This window comes from Mizuhopecten yessoensis, unplaced genomic scaffold, assembly GCF_002113885.1.
Source record: "Mizuhopecten yessoensis strain PY_sf001 unplaced genomic scaffold, ASM211388v2 scaffold6361, whole genome shotgun sequence".
NCBI classification, from domain to species: domain Eukaryota; kingdom Metazoa; phylum Mollusca; class Bivalvia; order Pectinida; family Pectinidae; genus Mizuhopecten; species Mizuhopecten yessoensis.
In genome coordinates this window covers 921508-942393 of record NW_018406511.1, presented here as the reverse complement: position 1 = coordinate 942393, position 20886 = coordinate 921508, and the positions used below count along the sequence as shown (strand labels likewise).

At 37.0% G+C, this 20886-nt stretch overlaps 2 protein-coding genes across 4 annotated transcripts in view; both read left to right on the top strand.

Moving 5' to 3' along the window:
• LOC110452015 (phosphatidate phosphatase LPIN1-like) overlaps positions 1-9528 on the top strand; it is a 37484-nt gene extending 27956 nt beyond the window's left edge. For both annotated transcript variants that reach the window (XM_021500272.1, XM_021500273.1), the window contains exons 16-17: positions 16-119; positions 1765-9528. In XM_021500272.1, coding sequence (XP_021355947.1) covers positions 16-119; positions 1765-1939 — 279 coding nt within the window. In that variant the 3' untranslated portion in view covers positions 1940-9528. The remainder of the gene's footprint in view (positions 1-15; positions 120-1764) is intronic.
• Positions 9529-14620: 5092 nt separating this feature from the next.
• On the top strand, positions 14621-20552 carry LOC110452014 (fibrous sheath CABYR-binding protein-like). Of its 2 annotated transcripts, none has more exons than XM_021500271.1 (3): positions 14621-14944; positions 15374-16728; positions 19892-20552. In XM_021500271.1, the coding sequence occupies exons 2-3, from the start codon at positions 15394-15396 to the stop codon at positions 19937-19939; spliced, it is 1383 nt and encodes a 460-aa protein (XP_021355946.1). In that variant the 5' UTR covers positions 14621-14944; positions 15374-15393; the 3' UTR covers positions 19940-20552. The 2 variants fall into 2 exon arrangements, with proteins under 2 accessions (XP_021355946.1, XP_021355945.1); XM_021500270.1 differs by having other exon boundaries at positions 15374-16773.
• Positions 20553-20886: the final 334 nt, after the last annotated feature.

Below are 20886 nucleotides of genomic sequence, written 5' to 3'. Positions count from 1 at the left end.
GTGTTTGTATTTCAGGATGTTATTGCCTATAAAGCAATTATGATTCCTTCATTCCGGATCTTCACCATCAACCACAAGGGGGAACTGAAACAGGAGTCGGCCTACACCTTCCAGTCATCGTACGTATAAAACTGACAGCATGATCTGTACTGTCACTTAGAGTCGGCTTACCTATACAAATATCTGACTGCATGACCGGTACTGTCATTTAGAGTCGGCTTACCTATCCAAATATCTGAATGCATGATCTGTACTGTCATTTAGAGTCGGCTTACCTATCCAAATATCTGACTGCATGACCGGTACTGTCATTTAGAGTCGGCTTACCTATCCAAATATCTGAATGCATGATCTGTACTGTCATTTAGAGTCGGCTTACCTATCCAAATATCTAACTGCATGATCTGTACTGTCATTTAGAGTCGGCTTACCTATCCAGAAGGCTGTCGCAATTTAGCTTATTAATGTGTATTGCTGGCACAGTCATAATCATCATACATGGCTATTTGTCTCGTAGTTAATTGTGGGTATATACTTATGATAAGAACAATTCTTCCTGTATTTTGGAAACACAGTGAATTTACCATTGTTCAGATATCCGTGACCTATATAAACTTTCATCACAATATTTTTTTTTAGATATAATATACATAAATTGTGTGATCACACCTGTTGACATTTTAAAAAAAACTAGTTTGAAGCAAAGCAAACTAAACTCATTATAGCCAGGGCCGTTTTCGTTTAAACGGTCAAACCGGTCAGACCACTGTTCGTTTATTAAAAAAAGGTCGGACCTAGTAATCTGATGCTGCTTTCAGGTGAGCCTTGACAAAGCCTTGCAAGGCCTGCATAAACATTTGCAGGTCTGCCAGGATTTCTACCCGAAATTGTTATATTTATAAACGGTCAAACCGGTTGTTCCGCATAAACGAACAGGCCCAAGGTATGTTCACTGTTAAGTTTTTAGCTCACCTGCCATACCACAGCGTCCGTCGTCCGTCCATCCGTCAACTTTTCCTTAGGTCAAGGGGACTCAATTTTGTACAAATGGTGGGTGTGGCAACCCTGGGAGACAGGGGCAGGGCCGAATAGGTGAAATAGAGGTAAAACAGATTAAGGGTTTTATCCTAATTTAGTTATGAGCATCCTTTGGCCATGGGACTTGATTTTGTATAAACTGTGGGTTTTAACCCCCTGGGGCAGAGGGGCGGGGCCAAATAGGGAAAATAGGAAAAGAGCTTTTAAATCCTTTTTCTTCTGTAGGAAAGACAAAATTATGTCCATATTTGGTCTAAAGCATCCTTGGGTGAAGTGGAAGTAAATTTGTATCATCGATGGGTCTGACCCCCCTGGGGTCAGAGGGGCCGGGCCCAAAAGTGGAAACACAACAAATTCTTCAAATTCCTCCTTTTCCTGTAGGAATGACAGGATTTTGTCCAATTGCATATAAATATAACCCCTGACTAACCATGTAATACATGTACAGCAACATCTGGCTATTTCATCTTCAATTTCGCTAACATTTCCAGGTGAGCGATGCAGGCCCTCTGGGCCTCTTGTTTGGCAACTCACAACCGACATTTTCAATCATACATTGTAATGACAATGTTGCAAGTGCCAACTTCATTATATTTGAGGGTTATTTGGTGATTTATGTTGATGCGATCCAGAACAATGTCTCCCACCCATTTAACAGACTAAATTTAGTAATTACTTGAATTTTCTGTTGCCTGTTTTTCTGAACTATTTGTTTTGCTTTGATAGGTATTTGAATCTGAATGATGTGGCAGACCACTTCTTCCCTCCTGTCCAGCGACTTCCTGGTGTTGTAGCTGCAGAATTCAGTTCTGTGACATATTGGAGAGACCCTTTACCTTCTCTTAGTAGTATTGACGTCTCGTCGCCATTGATGCCAGAAGCTCGGCCCGAGGACAGATGACAATCAACTGCCATGGACATCCAGTCTGCCTCACTGCCAACTACCTTCTACAAACCTCGCAGCAGTAGCATTGTGATCCAGCGCCAGTGCCATTCCTATAAAGCTCAGCCATATATGTTGCCGAGTGAGAACAGTCTAGACATGCATGTTGACCTGTCTGACTCAGACAGTACAGATAGTGACGAGAACCCCGCAGAACCTTTTCAGGATATAGGCATGGCAATGAAGGCATTTGGAAAATCTCGGACACCAAAACAGAAAAAAGGATACTGGCTATTGCCATTTTATATGTATCTGTAACACTGTTAAATCAGTGACGATTACAATGGTTAAAACCTCTTAAAGTTCACCTACTTCTATTATGATTCAAACCCACCGTCAATGTACTCAAATAAGACACTGACAAGTGGAACAGATAATGTTTTCAAACAACTATTCACAAAAGACTGACAAATGACTTTTTACCTGTAATTCTAAATTTTTAATGTAAAGTATAAATCTGAGCTTCAATCAGTTCTTCTTCGCCATGAACATGCCATTATAGTTTTGGAATAATTCGAAATCTCTGATAAAGGTATCCAGTAATATTTGAAGTGGGGCATTATTTTGTCTGGCTTCTGGAATGTTTTCTTCATAAAAAGCATTGTAAGGGTCATGTTGCCATTGGAATACCCATCATGTTAAATGGTCCTACTGCGACCGTGATATATTGTGGTTGTGTTAAATAGAGATAATGTACAATGAAAACTGTCTGATCTGACCCCCGAGAATTCTGATGCCCTGTCTAAATCCAACCTAATGATGTGATGGGTTTCCATTGTTAAACGCATCACAACAAGATCTGATGTGTCCCGTGTTAGATTAAACAGGTTTCAGTATAAGGTGAATAAACACAATTATCTCGGACAAAGCCTTTTCAACCAGACACATAATTATTGAGATAAGTTTCACTGTTTATCAGTTTAGGAAGTTTTGGTGTGATTTGGGGAAAACTAAGCCAATTTTTAAATTATAGTGATGGTGCACAGTTAGAAGTAGAATTGTGAAAAGTCCAATGCTTATTGTTGGGGCATTGTACAAATATGAAACAATGTAATTCCATAATTAATGGCAAATGGGTTTTGTTTAAGCTTAAGATTATAAACTTGTAACAGCTCAATGAAATGATTTTGCCTTACACTGATTATTTCTCGTATCTGAGGTACAAATGTCTTCCTGTTTTGAATGAAGAAAAAACTGCTGTATAAATAGTATTCTGTTTTAGTACCAAACATATTTTCCTTCCTCTTCCAAGTTTGTATCCATTTTGTTAACATCAATAGGTTTTGAGTTGTCTGAAATGAGATGTCCATGGACAGTTAGTATGTTAATTAGCATCAATAGGTTTTGAGTTGTCTGAAATGAGATGTAGTTATTTTCATCAGATCCATTTCAAAATGGAGCAGATTTTTAAAAAGGTATTATTCATGAAAATTCATTGACCTGCATTAAGTTATTAAATTCACAATTATTTAAATTTACCTTATCACCTTCATTTACGGCTTCAATGACCCCGGATCATTGTAATGACATGCTTATGTGATAGTTAGTGGCGTTGCGATGTATCGGCCTGGGGGAAGATGAGGCATCAGATTACAAATAGAACTTTCATCATATTATATATATTTTCATTATTGTTGTGATCACTTCCTTTGGAGGATCTTAAGACCATTAATTGAATGAGAGTTGGAGTCCCAGGGACACAAGTTGAGGTTTGTCCTGATTTTTTTATGTTTAAGTAGCAATCATAGAATATTACAAACTTGACATCCTTTTTTTTTTAACAAAAACGAAGGTACAGGTCAATAGTGGTAAATGTATGTGTGGTAGTTGGTACCTGTAGTATCTGTTAATGTTACAAGCCTTGCAAAGCTACTCTAGGACACAAATGTGACATTCAGTTGTTGCAAATTATCGGGTCGCACAAACAGTACATTTCTGGATTTTGACATAATGATATTTAAAGTAGAAAACAAAATGGTTTCAAATTGTGGAAGATCCCATTGAAACTTTCAGAGAAAAGCGCCGATCAAGTCGACTAAAGAATTGTGAAATGGGTGCCTGAGAAGACCGCTGTTTGTTGATGTAGGCCAAGAAGATCTATTTTGTTGGAACTAATAAAAGGAAAGTAAATAATACCATTTTTGGACGAACAAATCAAAGGCTGAGTAGAAAAGGTTTTGAATATGTTATCTCTCAGGGAGAATCAGTTTGTGCGAAGTGTGATTTTTTCCCTATTTATGTAGACACTTGACACCATATTGTGCTGTGGTTAGAGGAAAGGGAAATCATAGCTTCTGATTTCAGGTGATGTTTTCAACAAAACTGGGACGATTTGTCTCAACTATAGTCATATTTTTTGTTTGTTTGCACTGTGTGCAAACATTTTATAGGATTGCCATAATTATTTTGGTTTGACAAATATTTGAATTAAACAATTATTTGATTCTAAATAAGTTCATAAGTTCATATTTAAATCAAACGTGCAATATTGTTCTGTCTCTTCTAAAAAAAAAATAGGTCTATTAAAATTTTACTTGATTTGTTAAATAATTTAAGAGCAAACCAAAAGCACCCTTTATATGTATCTATGATACAGGTTTATAGTAGATGTGCGTAAACAGTCATGTGAGCAGGTGAATCTGAAAGTATTGCCTGTATCTCAGAGGTGTGTCAGAATAAGTACTGCCTGTATCTTACAGGTGTGTCAGAACAAGTACTGCCTGTATCTTACTGGTGTGTTAGAACAAGTACTGCCTGTATCTTACTGGTGTGTTAGAACAAGTACTGCCTGTATCTTACTGGTGTGTCAGAACAGGTACTGCCTGTATCTTACTGGTGTGTCAGAACAAGTACTGCCTGTATCTTACAGGTGTGTCAGAACAAGTACTGCCTGTATCTTACTGGTGTGTCAGAACAGGTACTGCCTGTATCTTACTGGTGTGTCAGAACAAGTACTGCCTGTATCTTACAGGTGTGTCAGAACAAGTACTGCCTGTATCTTACTGGTGTGTCAGAACAAGTACTGCCTGTATCTTACAGGTGTGTCAGAACAAGTACTGCCTGTATCTTACTGGTGTGTCAGAACAAGTACTGCCTGTATCTTACAGGTGTGTCAGAACAAGTACTGCCTGTATCTTACTGGTGTGTCAGAACAAGTACTGCCTGTATCTTACAGGTGTGTCAGAACAAGTACTGCCTGTATCTTACTGGTGTGTCAGAACAGGTACTGCCTGTATCTTACAGGTGTGTCAGAACAAGTACTGCCTGTATCTTACTGGTGTGTCAGAACAAGTACTGCCTGTATCTTACAGGTGTGTCAGAACAAGTACTGCCTGTATCTTACTGGTGTGTCAGAACAAGTACTGCCTGTATCTTACAGGTGTGTCAGAACAAGTACTGCCTGTATCTTACTGGTGTGTCAGAACAAGTACTGCCTGTATCTTACTAGTGTGTCGGAACAAGTACTGCCTTTATCTTTCTGGTGTGTTAATTTGCCTAAGTCTTACCTGTGTGCATGTGTCTACTTGAGAGTCCATTTGCATCATGAGGGATTCAATCTTATTTAACTGAACAGCGTATAGATATGAATTATGTATCCCAAAATATTTTCAAAAGTTTTTGTAATTGAAATGGTCTGTGAAATGATCTAAAATTCCCAGCTGAAATATTTGTTAACTGCAAGAAGACAAAACTTTTTTTTTTTTTTATTTTTTTTTATGATTCTAAAAACATAATCACTGGATAAGCATTCTGATATTATACACTTATTATTACAGGTTGTTCTGACTCTAATCTAAGGGCACCTTTTACCTTTAAGCAAGGAAACAGCATTATTTGTTTCCTTGTATTAATAATGTTCAGTAACAGCAGTAAAGATTGTCTTGCACTAGTCACTAGGACCTCAGGGGTGATAACTCTGATCTTATTGATTTTTCTAGAGAGATCCCCAATAGGAGAAATATAACCAAATAATCTTAAAGCTGATAGGTAAATGAAACTCCATCACTATAATACAATCCGGTAGTTATAGTGGTGTTCTAAAGATGAAGTTCATTAAGATCGTTTATTAGTTTGAAGCTTTTTACTTTGCATATTAACTACATTTAATGTGCAGGTAGCTATCTATAGTAATTACACGTTGATGGTGTACAGTTAAGAGAAAATGGTTCATTGTACAGATTATGTTACCCATTTTTATCATAAAAACATGTTTGAATATTCATAGATGTCATATTAGTGTTAAATATTATTTACTATTGTTAAATATTGTGTGTTGAAAAGTTTATTTCTATATAGAGTAAATGTGAGACAGTGAGGGGTGTAATACGGTACTGGTCGTACAGTGTAGGACGGTGCTGGTCGTACAGTGTAGGGCGGTGCTGGTCGTACAGTGTAGGACAGTCACTATTGGAGTGTCCAGCACCTGTATACTAAATCTCTGATTTCAAATGTCACATAGAATCAAAATTTATTTGTACAAGACTTGCATCACTTAAATCTGAGCAGATTATAATGGATATAGGTAACTTCTTTGTTGTTTATCAGAAAAGTATTCGTACAATTGTCAGTATCTGATATCAGGACATGTATTTATTGTTTACGTGATAAAGATTGTCATCAGTGTGTATCCTCGTCAGACCAATTCTGGCTTTATAAATGTCTGTATTATGTATCTTATTTAGGTTTCTCTGATTTCAGGATATGCTTTCTGGATAAGATTTCCCACTAATTTAGTTATTGTTAGATTAGCAGATACAAGTTATTGTATAGCTTATATTTTCAAAATTTTCTATTTTGTGCGGGGGAAAAAAATTGTGCAAGTTAGCAGGATTATTTTTAATTAAACCTAATTATTGATTTCTTGGATAGCTTTTGTATTGGTTTGTGGTACATAAACTAAGGATGATAGAGATGAGTGACAAATGTGTCAGACTGGCAGTAGGTCATGTTTAATTCACCATACAAGTATCAATATATATTGATGACCTTTGACCCTGGTTCAATTCTACACCTTAGAAACTTTTATAAGTAATAGTTATCTGAAAAGTTCCCTTGCCCATCAGACTTAGCCCTCATCATCAGTTTTTGTGATTATGACCTCCGAATAAAGCCAGTGAGACTAATGTTACCAACAGACAACATGGTAACACATAAAATGTCTCTTCTTATGGTAACATCGATCATGTGACTATGTTGTAACTATGGTAACATCGATCATGTGACTATGTTTTTTCTATGGTAACATTGATCATGTGACTAACTATGTTATAAGTATGCTAACATTGATCATGTGACTATGTTGTTAGTATGGTAACATTGATCATGTGACTATGTTGTAAGTATGGTAACATTGATCATGTGACTATGTTGTAAGTGTGGTAACATTGATCATGTGACTATGTTGTAAGTATGGTAACATTGATCATGTGACTATATTGTAAGTATGATAACATTGATCATGTGACTATGTTGTAACTATGGCAACATCGATCATGTGACTTTGTTGTAACTATGGTAACATCGATCATATGACTATGTTTTTTCTATGGTAACATCAATCATGTGACTATGTTGTAAGTATGGTAACATTGATCATGTGACTATGTTGTAAGTATGGTAACATTGATCATGTGACTATCTTTCTATGGTAACATTGATTATGTGGCTATGTTTCTATGGTAACATCGATCATGTGACTATGTTTCTATGGTAACATCGATCATGTGACTATGTTGTGACTATGGTAACATCATGTGACTATGTTGTGACTATGGTAACATCATGTGACTATGTTGTGACTATGTCGTTTCTGTAGTATCATTGACATTGTTGGTAAGGTCATTATATACTCACTTTGTATTAAGAACCATCAGGTTTGATTTTATAGTTGATGGTATTTAACATTTTTTATATGTATACAATTTGACTGACCAATCCCAATGACCACTCCACCTCCACCAAACTAACCCTTCCTTATGATCTCAATACTAGTCACTTTACGGTATTAAACAAATCACTAAAATACAAAATATTATAATGAGCAGCTATGCAATGAATCACCTTATCAAAAAAGCAGAATAGCTGCCTTCATTTAGGAGGCCTAGTGTTTACAAGCTTACAGTTGCCCAGGCATCTATGTTTAGTCAGGCCAACAATACAGTTGTGTGTTCCTGTCAACCTATATGTTTGACCCTTGAACGTTTAGATATAATGAGAAGTAGGTATCGCTGCTCTCCCAATACTCATCTGGTATTAAAACAGACACTCGTTATTTCATTGCCTAAACAGTTTTGCCTTTGACTATGACTGATTGGTTATAACATTAAACAAGTAGAGAGGTATTTTTCTTTAATAATGTATTTTATGAACTGTCACCTTTAACAGTTGTTGGAACCGGTGATTCACATGTCAGCATTTCTCACTTCTATAAAACATATCCTTTAGTTGATGAAAACCTTATTGTTAACTCGTTGGGAAATTTGAGGAAAACTCGAGCCTTGCGATGTTTGTTGTGAGACAGGCATTTGAAATCCATGTTTAGAATCGTCTAAGTGAACATTCACATGGTAATATTTATGTATGAAAATTAAAACATTTGTTTTTATGAATATGTTGCTGCATTTGATTAAAAAAAAATTATCCAGTATGTTGTGATTGATATAGAAAGCTTTTTCATTGAAAAACATGATGGCAATATGTAATTTTGTACAAAATAATGTTAAGTGTGTAGAATGTAGAAGTTTTTGTCTAGGAGGATGAACAATTGTGTTGGCTAGGTGTTAGAGAGTAACAGGACATGATGTACACTTGTGTTGGCTAGATGTTAGAGAGTAAGGGGCCATGATGTACACATGTGTTGGCTAGATGTTAGAGAGTGTTTAATGTGTTCCTGTTGATTGTGAGTATTACAGTACAGATGGGTGAGTATATGTGTGTAGTACTACATGAAGACTGTCATACGTGAGCTTGATGCTGTTACCATTTATATGTAACACATGTATTGTAGTCCCAATAACAAGTGCTACCTTAAATAAAAATCTCGCCTTAGGTTTTGTAGTTAGGATTACTGGCATTGAGTTATGATAATTAAATAAGTGCCAAGAAGTCGAAAATTGTTAGCAAGGCACTGTTATCACTCAAGTTGCTTATTGTAAGATCAACATGACATATGATTGACAGAAACAATAAGTCAGAAAACATGCTCAAACAAGCATTGTGTGTGGTTACCCTGTTAACCCTTTCACCCCTATGTAACTTTAATAACCTCTACCATAAATTGATCTGGACGAGCCCAGTATGGTCTATGGTGTTGAAAGGGTTAGCTTAGGCTAGTGTTGTAATTATGAACAAAATTGATACAAAAAATATGCTCTCTTTTTTCCAATCTTACAATGTTGTTGATATCACTATAAAAGGGTGAGGAAACCCTTACTAGTGACTTACCTGTATGGTGATGTTATCGACTGATGAGAATGTTGTTAGAGAAATGTTGTGTCTAAATGATGAAGTTTGACTGTTATGAGCGATAATAAATAGCAAAACAATAATTGTTCCATTTTGTGTTTTTTATTGTTTATTATTGCTTCAATGGAAAGCATGATCCAAAAGGGAGGGGGAAAAGATCAAATTGTTAAAAAAGGTATGTAAAATATAAGTATGAACCAGGTTTGTACAACTTACTAATCACTCTTGTTGGGCCAGATGTTAGTGCGCGGGGGTCTTACTGTGGGAGGAAATCGGAATACCCCGAGAAAACCCATGTGGTCGGGCAGGTGACCATACCTTTTTACGTCCGGTTGGGGATTCGAACCCCAGCCACCTCGGTGAACGGCAAGTGCTCTATCCACTGTGCCACCCGACCACACTTAAAAAGTATTCATGAAAATTTGAACTGAAATTGTGTCCGACATCCACGATGACAACAGGCTTTAATATAATAGATGAAAAGAAGACATTTATTTTAAAAAAAATTAACATGTTGGTATACGATGGTTGAGGAAATGTTTGGTTTTGTACAAATTACGGTGATGAACACAGACGTAAATGGGGCAGACAGACGGCCAAGTTGATAGGTAAAAAGGATTCTACCACGTTTGTGATGTAACGACAGTTTTCATTGGTTAGTAACCGTGTGTTATTGGATGATGGACCATGTGCGTGCATGTATTGTTTTCCAACAAATCAATTGATGCTATATATTAACAAGCGAGCGGTGGGGCTGGTTTCCTTTGTTAAATGAGGATACACACATTTAATCTTGTATGTATTTGAAGATTAGCTAGCGAACAAACAGTAATGTTTCAATTTAACTTCTGGATATATTCAAAACCAATCGAGCTCGCGGTCAAAATGTTCTCCAAAGCGACATGAAATAGTGTTTGTATATCTGTCAAATGATGATCGAGCGATGTTGATAGAAAAGTATGACGTCAGTGTTTACTTCTTTTACTCTATCGACCAAATGGCAACTGAAAATGAAAAATCCTTCCCAAATAAACAACTGTCCACAGGACCAGAAATGATAACTACAGGAACAAGTGGCTCACGGGGCCTTAGCGGTTGTTATTGAGCCAATTTTCCTCTTTGGCCAACCCCTGGGATAGGTCAGGATAATATTTGATTTCAATTTCATTGTAATTATTCCAACCAAGTTTTGAGTTATAGTCAGAAGTGTTATTTCCCTATATACACTATAGTAAACGTTACCCTCTCCCCAAGGACAGCAGATGACCTGGGATACAATGAAATTAACAGTTTAGATAATGCACCTATTTAGGACCTTTCTATCCATGAAGAGTATTTGTTTGTAAAACATCTGAGTCTGATGAAGAAGTGTTTTTAACTTTTAATCTTTTTCCATCCCTCCAGACCCTGGGAATGGAGCAGGATATTATTTCCTCATACCATTTAATTGTCATCTGGCATCATAATCATCCCAAACAAGTTTGAATAATTCCCTGTTAAAAATGGACAAAATATACCCAAAAGTGTTATTTCCCTGTATAAACTAAAGTCAACTCTACCCCCTCCACAAGCAAGAATGGATGGCAGGGGGGTAATGAATTGAAAAAAAAAGATAAAGCTCCTGATGGAATTTTCATACATATACATAATTTGAGTGTAGTACCTCTTACTCTGAAGAAGACATTTGAAATTTAACAATTTAGATAAAGCCCCGATGATCTTTCCATCCATGCAGAGAAATTGACTGTAGTAACTCTGATTCTGGAGACGAAGATTTTTGAAATATTGGTTTATTTTCCCTTTGAGGCCCCGTTCTGGCCCCTGGCGTTGGGGCAAGAATCCCAATTTTGCAATTCCACTGCAGTGTATTACCTATTATCCCGTAGTACTCGCACTTGCTCAAGAGCCTCTGATGAGGGACCTTATCAAAGGCTTTGCTCCATGATCTTGCATGTGATGGAGGTATGGGATACTGGACGATAGCTGGAGGTCTTCCCTCGATGTCCCTTCTTGAAGAGAGGCGTGGCAACAGCTTCGTTCCACATGTCTGGTATCCGTCCCTGGTTTAATGATGCCTTGAGTATCAATGTTTGGACCGGTGTTACCTCCTCTGATAGTTCTTTCAGGAGCTGCCCTGTGATAGCATCAGGGCCAGTGGCTTTGTGGTTATTGGTATTCTTCTGTAACTTCATCACTACTCCAGGAGGATAAATGACAATATCTGGCAGATCTGGGTAGGTGCTAAACCTTTATTGGGTATAGAACTCAAATCCTCCTTTGTGAAGACTGATGTAAAGTGTCGGTTGAGGATGTTAGCCTTGCTGGTACTAGCGCTATATAGTATTCCCTCCTGCCTAAATGGTGAGACCCCAGTAATCCCCAGAATTTCTTCGGGTTGGCAGTATGGTCTTCATCATTTTCACGTTTGAAATGTATCTATTGTAGGCATCTGTATGCAGTCTGAGGTCCTTCTTCAGTTAGTGAAACTTGTCCTAGTCCCGTTTCTTTCCTGTGTTCTTAGCCTTCCTATAGCTTACCTTATTTCTCCTGGAGAGTTTCTTGATGTCCCGATTTATCCAGACCTGGCTAAACCGTTGGGAAGTCAGCTTGGATGGTACATGGACTGGATGAGACTATATGTATATAAAATTTGTATGTATTTGAAAACATGAAGTGGACAAACAGAAAAGTTTCTATTAAACATCTAAATCTTAAAACCTGTCAAGCTCATGGTCAGAATGTTCAGTCGAACACACCGCGAAGGTATTTGAAAAAGAGTTTGTAAAATGTTCAAGTGCTAATTTCATGTATTAAACAAATGACGTCTGTGTTTAATGTTTATCGTTTGTAGACCAGATGGCGACTGAAAATGAACAATCCTTCCCAAATTTACCCAGGTTTGATTGACACAATAGGACAACTGCCCACAAGGTCAGAAATGGGAAAAAAACACTTTCGTGCTGCTTGTTGTGAAATGACGTATAGGCATCACGTGACAAATGAACAGCCTAATTTAAATGATTAAATTATCTAGGTCAAATTGCTTTTTAAAGGCGTATGGACACTTAGGTGACACAAAAAGTATTTTGTTACATTTTACTTGGTAGAATAGATATAATCAACATGTATTTGTATATTGTGATGAAAAATATAAGTCGGGATTCGAAAAAGTTGGAACATTCCCCCGCCCCATATTTTCTCATTCTCGTTATATGTTCATCATAATACACACACATACGTTAGTACAGATCGTCTTGTTTGTGAATTTATACATTTAAATTAAATATATCGAAGATAATTAATAATCGGGCCTCTGTGTCACTTGTTGGTATGAATTAGGTCTGATTTTAACTCGTGGACTTAACGACAGGGGTCTCGTTGTATGACATGCATAGCGTGCCTCTGTCGCACATAGGAAGATTTCTATATTCTTAGTCCTTGCCATTTGAATGACAATTTGGAAGTAATAGTCATCTCTTATAAAAAATATATTGTATCTTATATTTATAAATATGTTTTTCATGTATAATGTGAACAGACAAATGACAGGGCACGATTTGTCGTAGTCATAGTAACAGCAAAACAAATAGAGGCGGTGTGAAACATCGTACGTGTGTGATACAGTTCCCCTTTATCAATCAGGATCAAACTCCAATGGTAGGTCACACTTTACTGTACGTCAAACAGTTTTTGATGAGATTCTTTATATCCGTTAAATTATGGACATTCAAGTTAGGATTTAAATCGTGTATTCTAGCCTGAAAAGAGCCGTAGGCCCATCAGCACGCCGTCAACCTCCGACTTGAACGCCCTAATCATAGCCTCCAGGGATCAACAAATCCTGTCCTATATATCGTCATTGCTGTCAGCTCACAAGCAAACGTTCTTAATTAACGTACACAAATAATGCGTCATGGTTCATTGGAATCACACAGATGTTTTGCAATAGAAAACAGAATTATTTGTCATTAAAACCCAATTTAGGCCCAGATGAAAATAATTTGATATAATTCTATGTATTTTATGACGAGATTAGGAGATTAAATGTAAAGTTTGATAGAAAACACTGTTAATGTTGGATTATATGAAATCCACTTACATTTTGATAAGCACATTGACACTCTGAACTAAGCAGTAGTTTTAAACACTGTGATAACCGAAATATCCAACACCAATCATCTATGTTAAAGGTGAGAAGAATCTCATTGGTCGGGCGCCATTGTGTCGAGGCACATTACCATTTTTCCGAGGAGTGAGGCCTCGGAGACGTATTACCATCAGAACAAACTCTGAAATACGCTAGCTGAAAGACGATTGTATTAAATAAGCCCCGGAGACTGAAATACTTAAAAAAAATACTGCAAATCTCTTTGATTTCGCGAGATCTTTAATCTTTGGTTAATTCGAAAGGTAATGAATTTAACTTTTCTAATGAAAGGTGCTAAACCAGTAACATATATCGACCGTTGTTTCATTTCCAAATTTAAATCGTCGAGTAGTCACAAGAAACAACCTATTGTAATCAACCACTGTTAAGCATTACGAGAAAGATTAATTTCCCGTCAGGAAAATCATTGGCGTATTTAAATCTTCCTTAAATAACTTACTATCAATATTAAAAAAAGATCCTCACAATACTTGAAGTCGCTAATGAAATCTAAAGTTCGTGAAATAAAAGTTCACGCGAATATAATGTGATTTACAGATACCTACTGTACTTAAACAAATCTATGAATGCTTTTAGTTGCTCTGTAATGCTCATTACTCGACACTGTGAACTGTAGTTTAACGATTGATTTAAATTCCCGTGATTGATGTGACAAACATAAGATGACTAAAACCCATCTATATATCAGTAATTATGTGTTACTTTCAGAACTAGGTCTTGGTGTACGCCTCTCGACACGGGCTTGACAGCCTTTTGATAATACCCTTATACTGACAATAACAGAATCGTGGGCAAATATACCACGGAACGTCATGAAATTATATTTACCATTATACAGGTGTATTTTTAGTCATTTTACGCGCAAACACAGGTAAAATGAGGCGGTAGCCTCGCTCCTGTAGTAGGTCGGTAAGATGGAATACACGTAAGAGTCAGTGAACTGGAGACGTTTATCGTACGATATCATGTTATACCAGGATACGCCTGATTTTTTACATTGAATACTGACGTAAACAAATTATTGACGAATCCTACCCGTAATCTGTTTTAAATTATGAAGTTCTCGCGTCATCACGGTAGATGTTGGGAGGGTGTTACATGTACATCTTTGTCACTGTCAAAACGTTCTTTCACGGAGCAGTGTGAATAATCTTCACGGAATTGTGACCAACGTCGAAACGTTGACAAAAACAACAACAAAAAACAACAAAAAAACAACAAAAAACAACAACTTAACGTTGGAATGCTATAACAGTTCAGATATATATTTGTATCGGATTTTGAAATTCGCAACACCATGGAGAGCATGGCATCCTAAAAACTTGGAAAAGGTAAGTGAAAACTCCATTTCTATTGAAATCTAGAATTTAATATAATATTCAGACTGGTGAAATAACTACCAGAAATGGCGTTAAAGACACTACATGTAACCGATCCTTTTGTGCATTTGCTGTAATAAAATTGATTTGAAATGGAACGAAAACTGGTGAAAGAGTGTTCTCTTTTTAAACTTGGTTACACCGTTCACTCTGTATTAAATTTGATTAAGAATTATTTAATATTACATTTGCCAAGTCGATGACTGTTATAGATGTTTTAAATGTATGTCTTTGTTAATGTTTATAATAAAGCAGTAAATGGTAGTCGGCCGATTGTGCCACACTAAACTATAAGAAAATGTATTGTATGCCGAGCTGGACGTCACTTCTGATACAATTAAGTGTAAAGCAATAAATTTCATTTTGTACCATTTTTGTCAGCGACACCACAGTATTCCCGGATGACGAGGGAGACGGGAGGGCCGTCCCGGTACGAGGGTTACCGCCTGGGACCTGACATTCCATGGAAACCTTACCATAACAAGGTACACGAGTACAAACCACACACGTACGGCAGCACAGTACGGCCGTATGACCGGGTACACGAGTACAAAAAGGTACATGAGTATACTCGTATACACGAACACAGCTACAGGGAGTATACGTCATCGTACAGACCCAAGTATTATGAGTACAAGTTGAACATACAAAAGAAACCATCCATACTCGTTAATTCTCCTCAGCCCCCTAAAGTGGTTCGGACAAGCTTCCGAAAGAGACATGGCAATTTATACTTATGCTACGCACATCCCATGGGGCCGGATATTCGAGTGAAGGAACACAAATATAAGGAGTACCAGAAAGGCGAGTATCAGCCAACATATAGCGAGTACAATGCTAGTACTGGACAATACATGGATACAAAATGGACGCAATATAATGGCAATGTTGAATATGTTCTCACACCGCACAATCACTACCCTCTCAGATGGGGACGAACCGAAAAACACAACGTCGATGAAAATGGCAATGATTTCACAAAAGAACCAACGCAAACCAGTCTATCGAAAGTGAAACCAATTGTTTACGAAGAAGAACCAGTCGTGGGAAATGAACCGGACGCTATTGAAGAAGAAGAGCCTGAAATAGCGGAAACAGGGCTTTATAGGGATCCTACTATAGAAAACACACCCTTTGTTGAGGAGGCGGAAGAGGATTTTTATGCAGCCCCACTGGTGATAACAGATCAGGTTGTTACACCTCTACCGATAGAGGATCAAACAGATGAGGATCCAGAACATCCTCCGCAAGAGGAACCTCCCGAACAACCGCATATGAATGAAGAACAAGACATTGTTGTTCCAGTAGTGGCAGTAGTGACCACAGGCGGTCATACCGCCCCAGTTCAGGAAGCCGAAGATGTACCACAACACCAGCCTGCTAAACAGGATACAGCACCAGAAGAATCAGGAAGATGGTCGTCTCTCACCACGCACGGATCAGAGGGAAACGCCGATGCTAGCTTGACGCCAGTTGAAGCGGCGGTAGCCGGTGCAGTTGTAGGCGGCACTCAGGCGAGTCAACCGGATCAACCAGAGACAACGAACACGGAAATAGCTGATACTCTTCCAGTAAGTGAGGCTCCAACAACCGGAAGTGCGGTACCGGAAGCAGAAGTTGCTGCTGCTCCCGTGGAGGTAGCGCCTGTGGTTGCCGCTGCAGCTGTGACAGCAGAATCGGCCCCATCGGACGCCTCTACAGTAGCGGCCGACTCCAGTAGGAGATTACCCCCAGAGGTAGTGGCTAATATAGAAGCCTACAGTTACGCACACGCTTCAGAGGTATATATCCAATAGACAATGTAAACGAACAACCAATCCGTGTTGCTAAGGTATTATACTTTCGACTTTTACATAAGGCGTTCATAAGCATTTTAGGTATGGCAATGGTGAAGAATTATCTACATATCTGAGCACTTAAATAACTCCATTTTAGTAGTCATTGATTATTTAAGTGGCGATATAGCTACTCAAATGTTATGCTTTAAGACACAGATTGGTTTTCATTACTTTGTATAATACTTACATTGTATAATACTTACATTGTATAATACTTACATTGTATAATACTTACATTGTATAATACTTACATTGTATAATACAAGTATTGTTTATTCCTTTCTTGTTACATACGCTGTATATTTTTATCACTAATAATCCAGTCTGTCATTTATCGGCGTGCTGTCACATTATTTTCGACATTATAATTGCAATACGACGTCACGCTTGACATAAGATTTTCGGAGAAATACAATCATGACTTTGGTTTATAATGGCTACTAATTTCTAGTTCGAAGATTATACTTAAAGCCCCGCTCAATCTGATCTGTCGTATTTCCCGAGGAATATTTACAAAGTTCTTTTTTAATTATTGTACATTTTTCTTGACCTCAAATCGCGTTCGAGAAGATGGCATTTCGACATTTATAGTAAAGCTATATGACATTTGTGGAAGGTTTTGATTCGTGAATTGTGGAAGGTTTTGATTCGTGAATTGTGGAAGGTTTTGATTCGTGAATGAGCCTCCTCATGATTAAACACGATAAATAGCTCTCGCGATAATAATGTGATTTTCAGTATGCATACTAATTTATACCGAATATAATCAAACTTAACAAATAATGAACTCATCCCCAAATGACTTGGATGCTGACAACAGTCATTATCAATACTATATAATACCAATTATCCTAAATACGTTGTTCGGTTCATCCATGCATGATTCAATGACAGGTATTATAACGTTTTATAACATTATGTTTTGATTTTTGGAGCTGGTATCATACAAGGATTAATTTAGCTCGTACTTTCTATCGTCTTCAATCTAAATATCAACATATTGTAATATTTACTATTATCTTAATGCTATTTCAAACCCAAATTCGGTGTCAAATTTATTTAACTGGATTTGCTTTTTCAATGGATCAGAACCTCAGCCAGATTTCCTTGTACAATACCAAAATACCGCCACCACAACCATATCCTCGTACGATACCAACATACCGCCACCACAACCATATCCTCGTACGATCCCAACATACCGCCACCACAACCATATCCTCGTACGATACCAAAATACCGCCACCACAACCATTGCCGATATCCGCCCTATTAACAATCAACCTATACTATAGTATCCTTACCATATCCTCCGTAGTACTCACACTTGATAGCAACAATCAGTAGTTTTATTATACTTATATCAAAACTCATTTTTGCACGGTTCCCTTAAAATCAAACATATCAAACAGTGCAAAGCCATGTATGTACTGTCAGCAGACGATACGTTTTATTGGATTAACAACACCTGATTTAGTACTCGTTTTATTATCACTAAACTTAGTGCTATGATACACTACCTCGCGTCACACACGTTCTCTTTATTATTCGACCAGATGTGATACACGTTGGTATTATATGTAGTTGGTATTTGCACGAGAGGTCTTTGTAACTTTTAAATGTATTTGTAACAATGCTCTCTAGATCTACTCATATACTTTACGCAACATATTTACTTCGTACCATATATAGTGGTTATTGACTATATATTCTAGGGAAAATGTATTGATTAAAAACATGGAAGTGGCTTGTGTTAATAATGCTTCGCTTCTTTATATAATCATTTCGAGATTTGCTATCCTTTGCCTGCTAAGACGGCTACATATTATGATAGGACATGTTCACCGTAGATACACAGTAAAAAAACTTTTTGGAGAAACAGGATTTCGGATCACATAGATTCACCCGATACAAAAGTACTCCGTGATTCCATTTTCTCTTTTTCCGAGTTGTATTTTGTTTTTGGTTTGTTTATGTTTTTGCTTGTTTCTTCTTATCTTAATTGTTTAATTTGTTTTGTATTTTGTTTAAATATATGTTTTTGGATTACTAAATGAATACTAACCAGAATTTCACAGCCCTCGTGAAATATGTCCTTGTGCGCAATAAACGCGTGCAATCTGAGACGTCAAAAGAACACGTATGTTAATTATCTCCTTCTAATTTGTCCCAAGATTTTTTTTATAAAACACTTTGGTCGATATTTTAATAGTTGTAAATATTGTAAATTACTTCACTTTTACCCAGAGGTGTTTTCCCGTTCATTAGCGAGGAGACTTATTCTCGGATTTCATTCCCCCTATAATAATTAAATGAAAAAGTGCTTTCAATCAAGAAACGCTACCCTCTCAATCGTAAATAAAGAAAATTGGATTTACAGTGTCTTGGGAAATCAAATTGAACATGTAAGAGTTTTATCATTAACTGAGACAGATGTCATTGTAATGTGTTTTACCCATAAACGTTCTGATTGGCAACAGTATAATAGTGAAAAAATCCAAAAATCCGAATGAGCTGTTCAACCAATTGAATAAATGAATATTTTACTTTTCAATGGAAAGTCGAATAGAACATAAAAGCTCTTTTAATATTCCCTACATTTACAGTATAGATTGAACTGTTCCTCACTATATTTTTGCGAACTATGCCTGATGGTTTTATTCGCGAACGAGAGGATGCTATTTCAAAAATAATAAATGTTTAGAGGACCCGATATTACTTTCTTTTCTAATGTTAATTCCGTGCATAACCACGGAATTAAAATGAGCAGAAAAAGGGAAATCGTAAATTATGATTCTCCTCGTTAATCAATGCGAAATTCATTTCTCAAGGAAATATAATGTTTTACATTACTTTGTATTTTATTGCATTGCGTCGCTGCTAAGTATCAAAATGCTATACAGTCCACGTCTGATATGAAATATAAAAGTTGTTCCCGCAAATAAAATTTGTTTTGCAGTTGCGCATCATAACCGAGGTGCCAGTGTCGAGGATATGTAACATATCAGCTTAAGTTTGACCATTTTAACCTGTTCCTGAATTCTGTTTCTTGTTCTTTTAGCAATCGCCAGTTGGAACAGTAAAGAGAACCCTGGATATGATGTACTGACAAATAATCATCTAATATCACAGATATCCAAAGTGGATACATAGCCAAAATATTCAACAGGGTGAAGACTGTGAATTAAATCCGGATGTGATGTACAAACACGTGGGGATAGAGATGCTAGCGCCACACAGATACCTCAAAAGTGACGACTCTCTGAGCTTTCGTTCTAAGCCCGTTACGGACAGAGTAATGTTATGGTTAATGTGTATACAATAAAATAAATACCACTTAGTTAAAACACAAAATGACAATAAAAGAAATAAATGCAGGGGTCTAACTCGACCTATTCAATGCTGATCGTACACTTAGCATGCACAATATACAAGAAGATGACAGACATGAATAAGAGATGAACACATTTCTAAGCCAGAAAGCACTCCTTCTGTTGATTACTCAGAGTCTGGATTAGACCTCTTCTTCGAGATTATAAACGGTGTTGTGGTACCTTTTATCCCCAACAACAAACGCTACAGTATAATGTACGACTGAACATTATAATAGATGTTGTTGTCGTAAACTCGTTAACAGTACTTCCAGCGTGTATGTGGTAAATTGTGATGTTAAAGGCACCTGGATCGACTACTGTAAACTACCTATTAAAGCGTTATTCTTACATATTTGTTTAGTTTCTGTATATAAGATTTTTATTGCATATATTGTGAGTGTGTCTCAATGCGCTAATCTGTTAAAATTCGATAATTCACTTTAATCTGTGTCCGCTCAGTACCTTAATTATAACCAAACCTCCATAAACACAAACATCGGACTAGATCGAGGTACACTCTAACCGTATAACAGTAGATATACTTTTAAATAATTTTATTTAAGATAGTAGCTTCACGATATTTTACGGGTGAAGGATCGATCGAGAGTTCTTTCAGCAAATTTAGTTGCTAAGAAATACTCTTAATAAGGTGCGTACGTTTGTTAGGTATGCTCAACATACT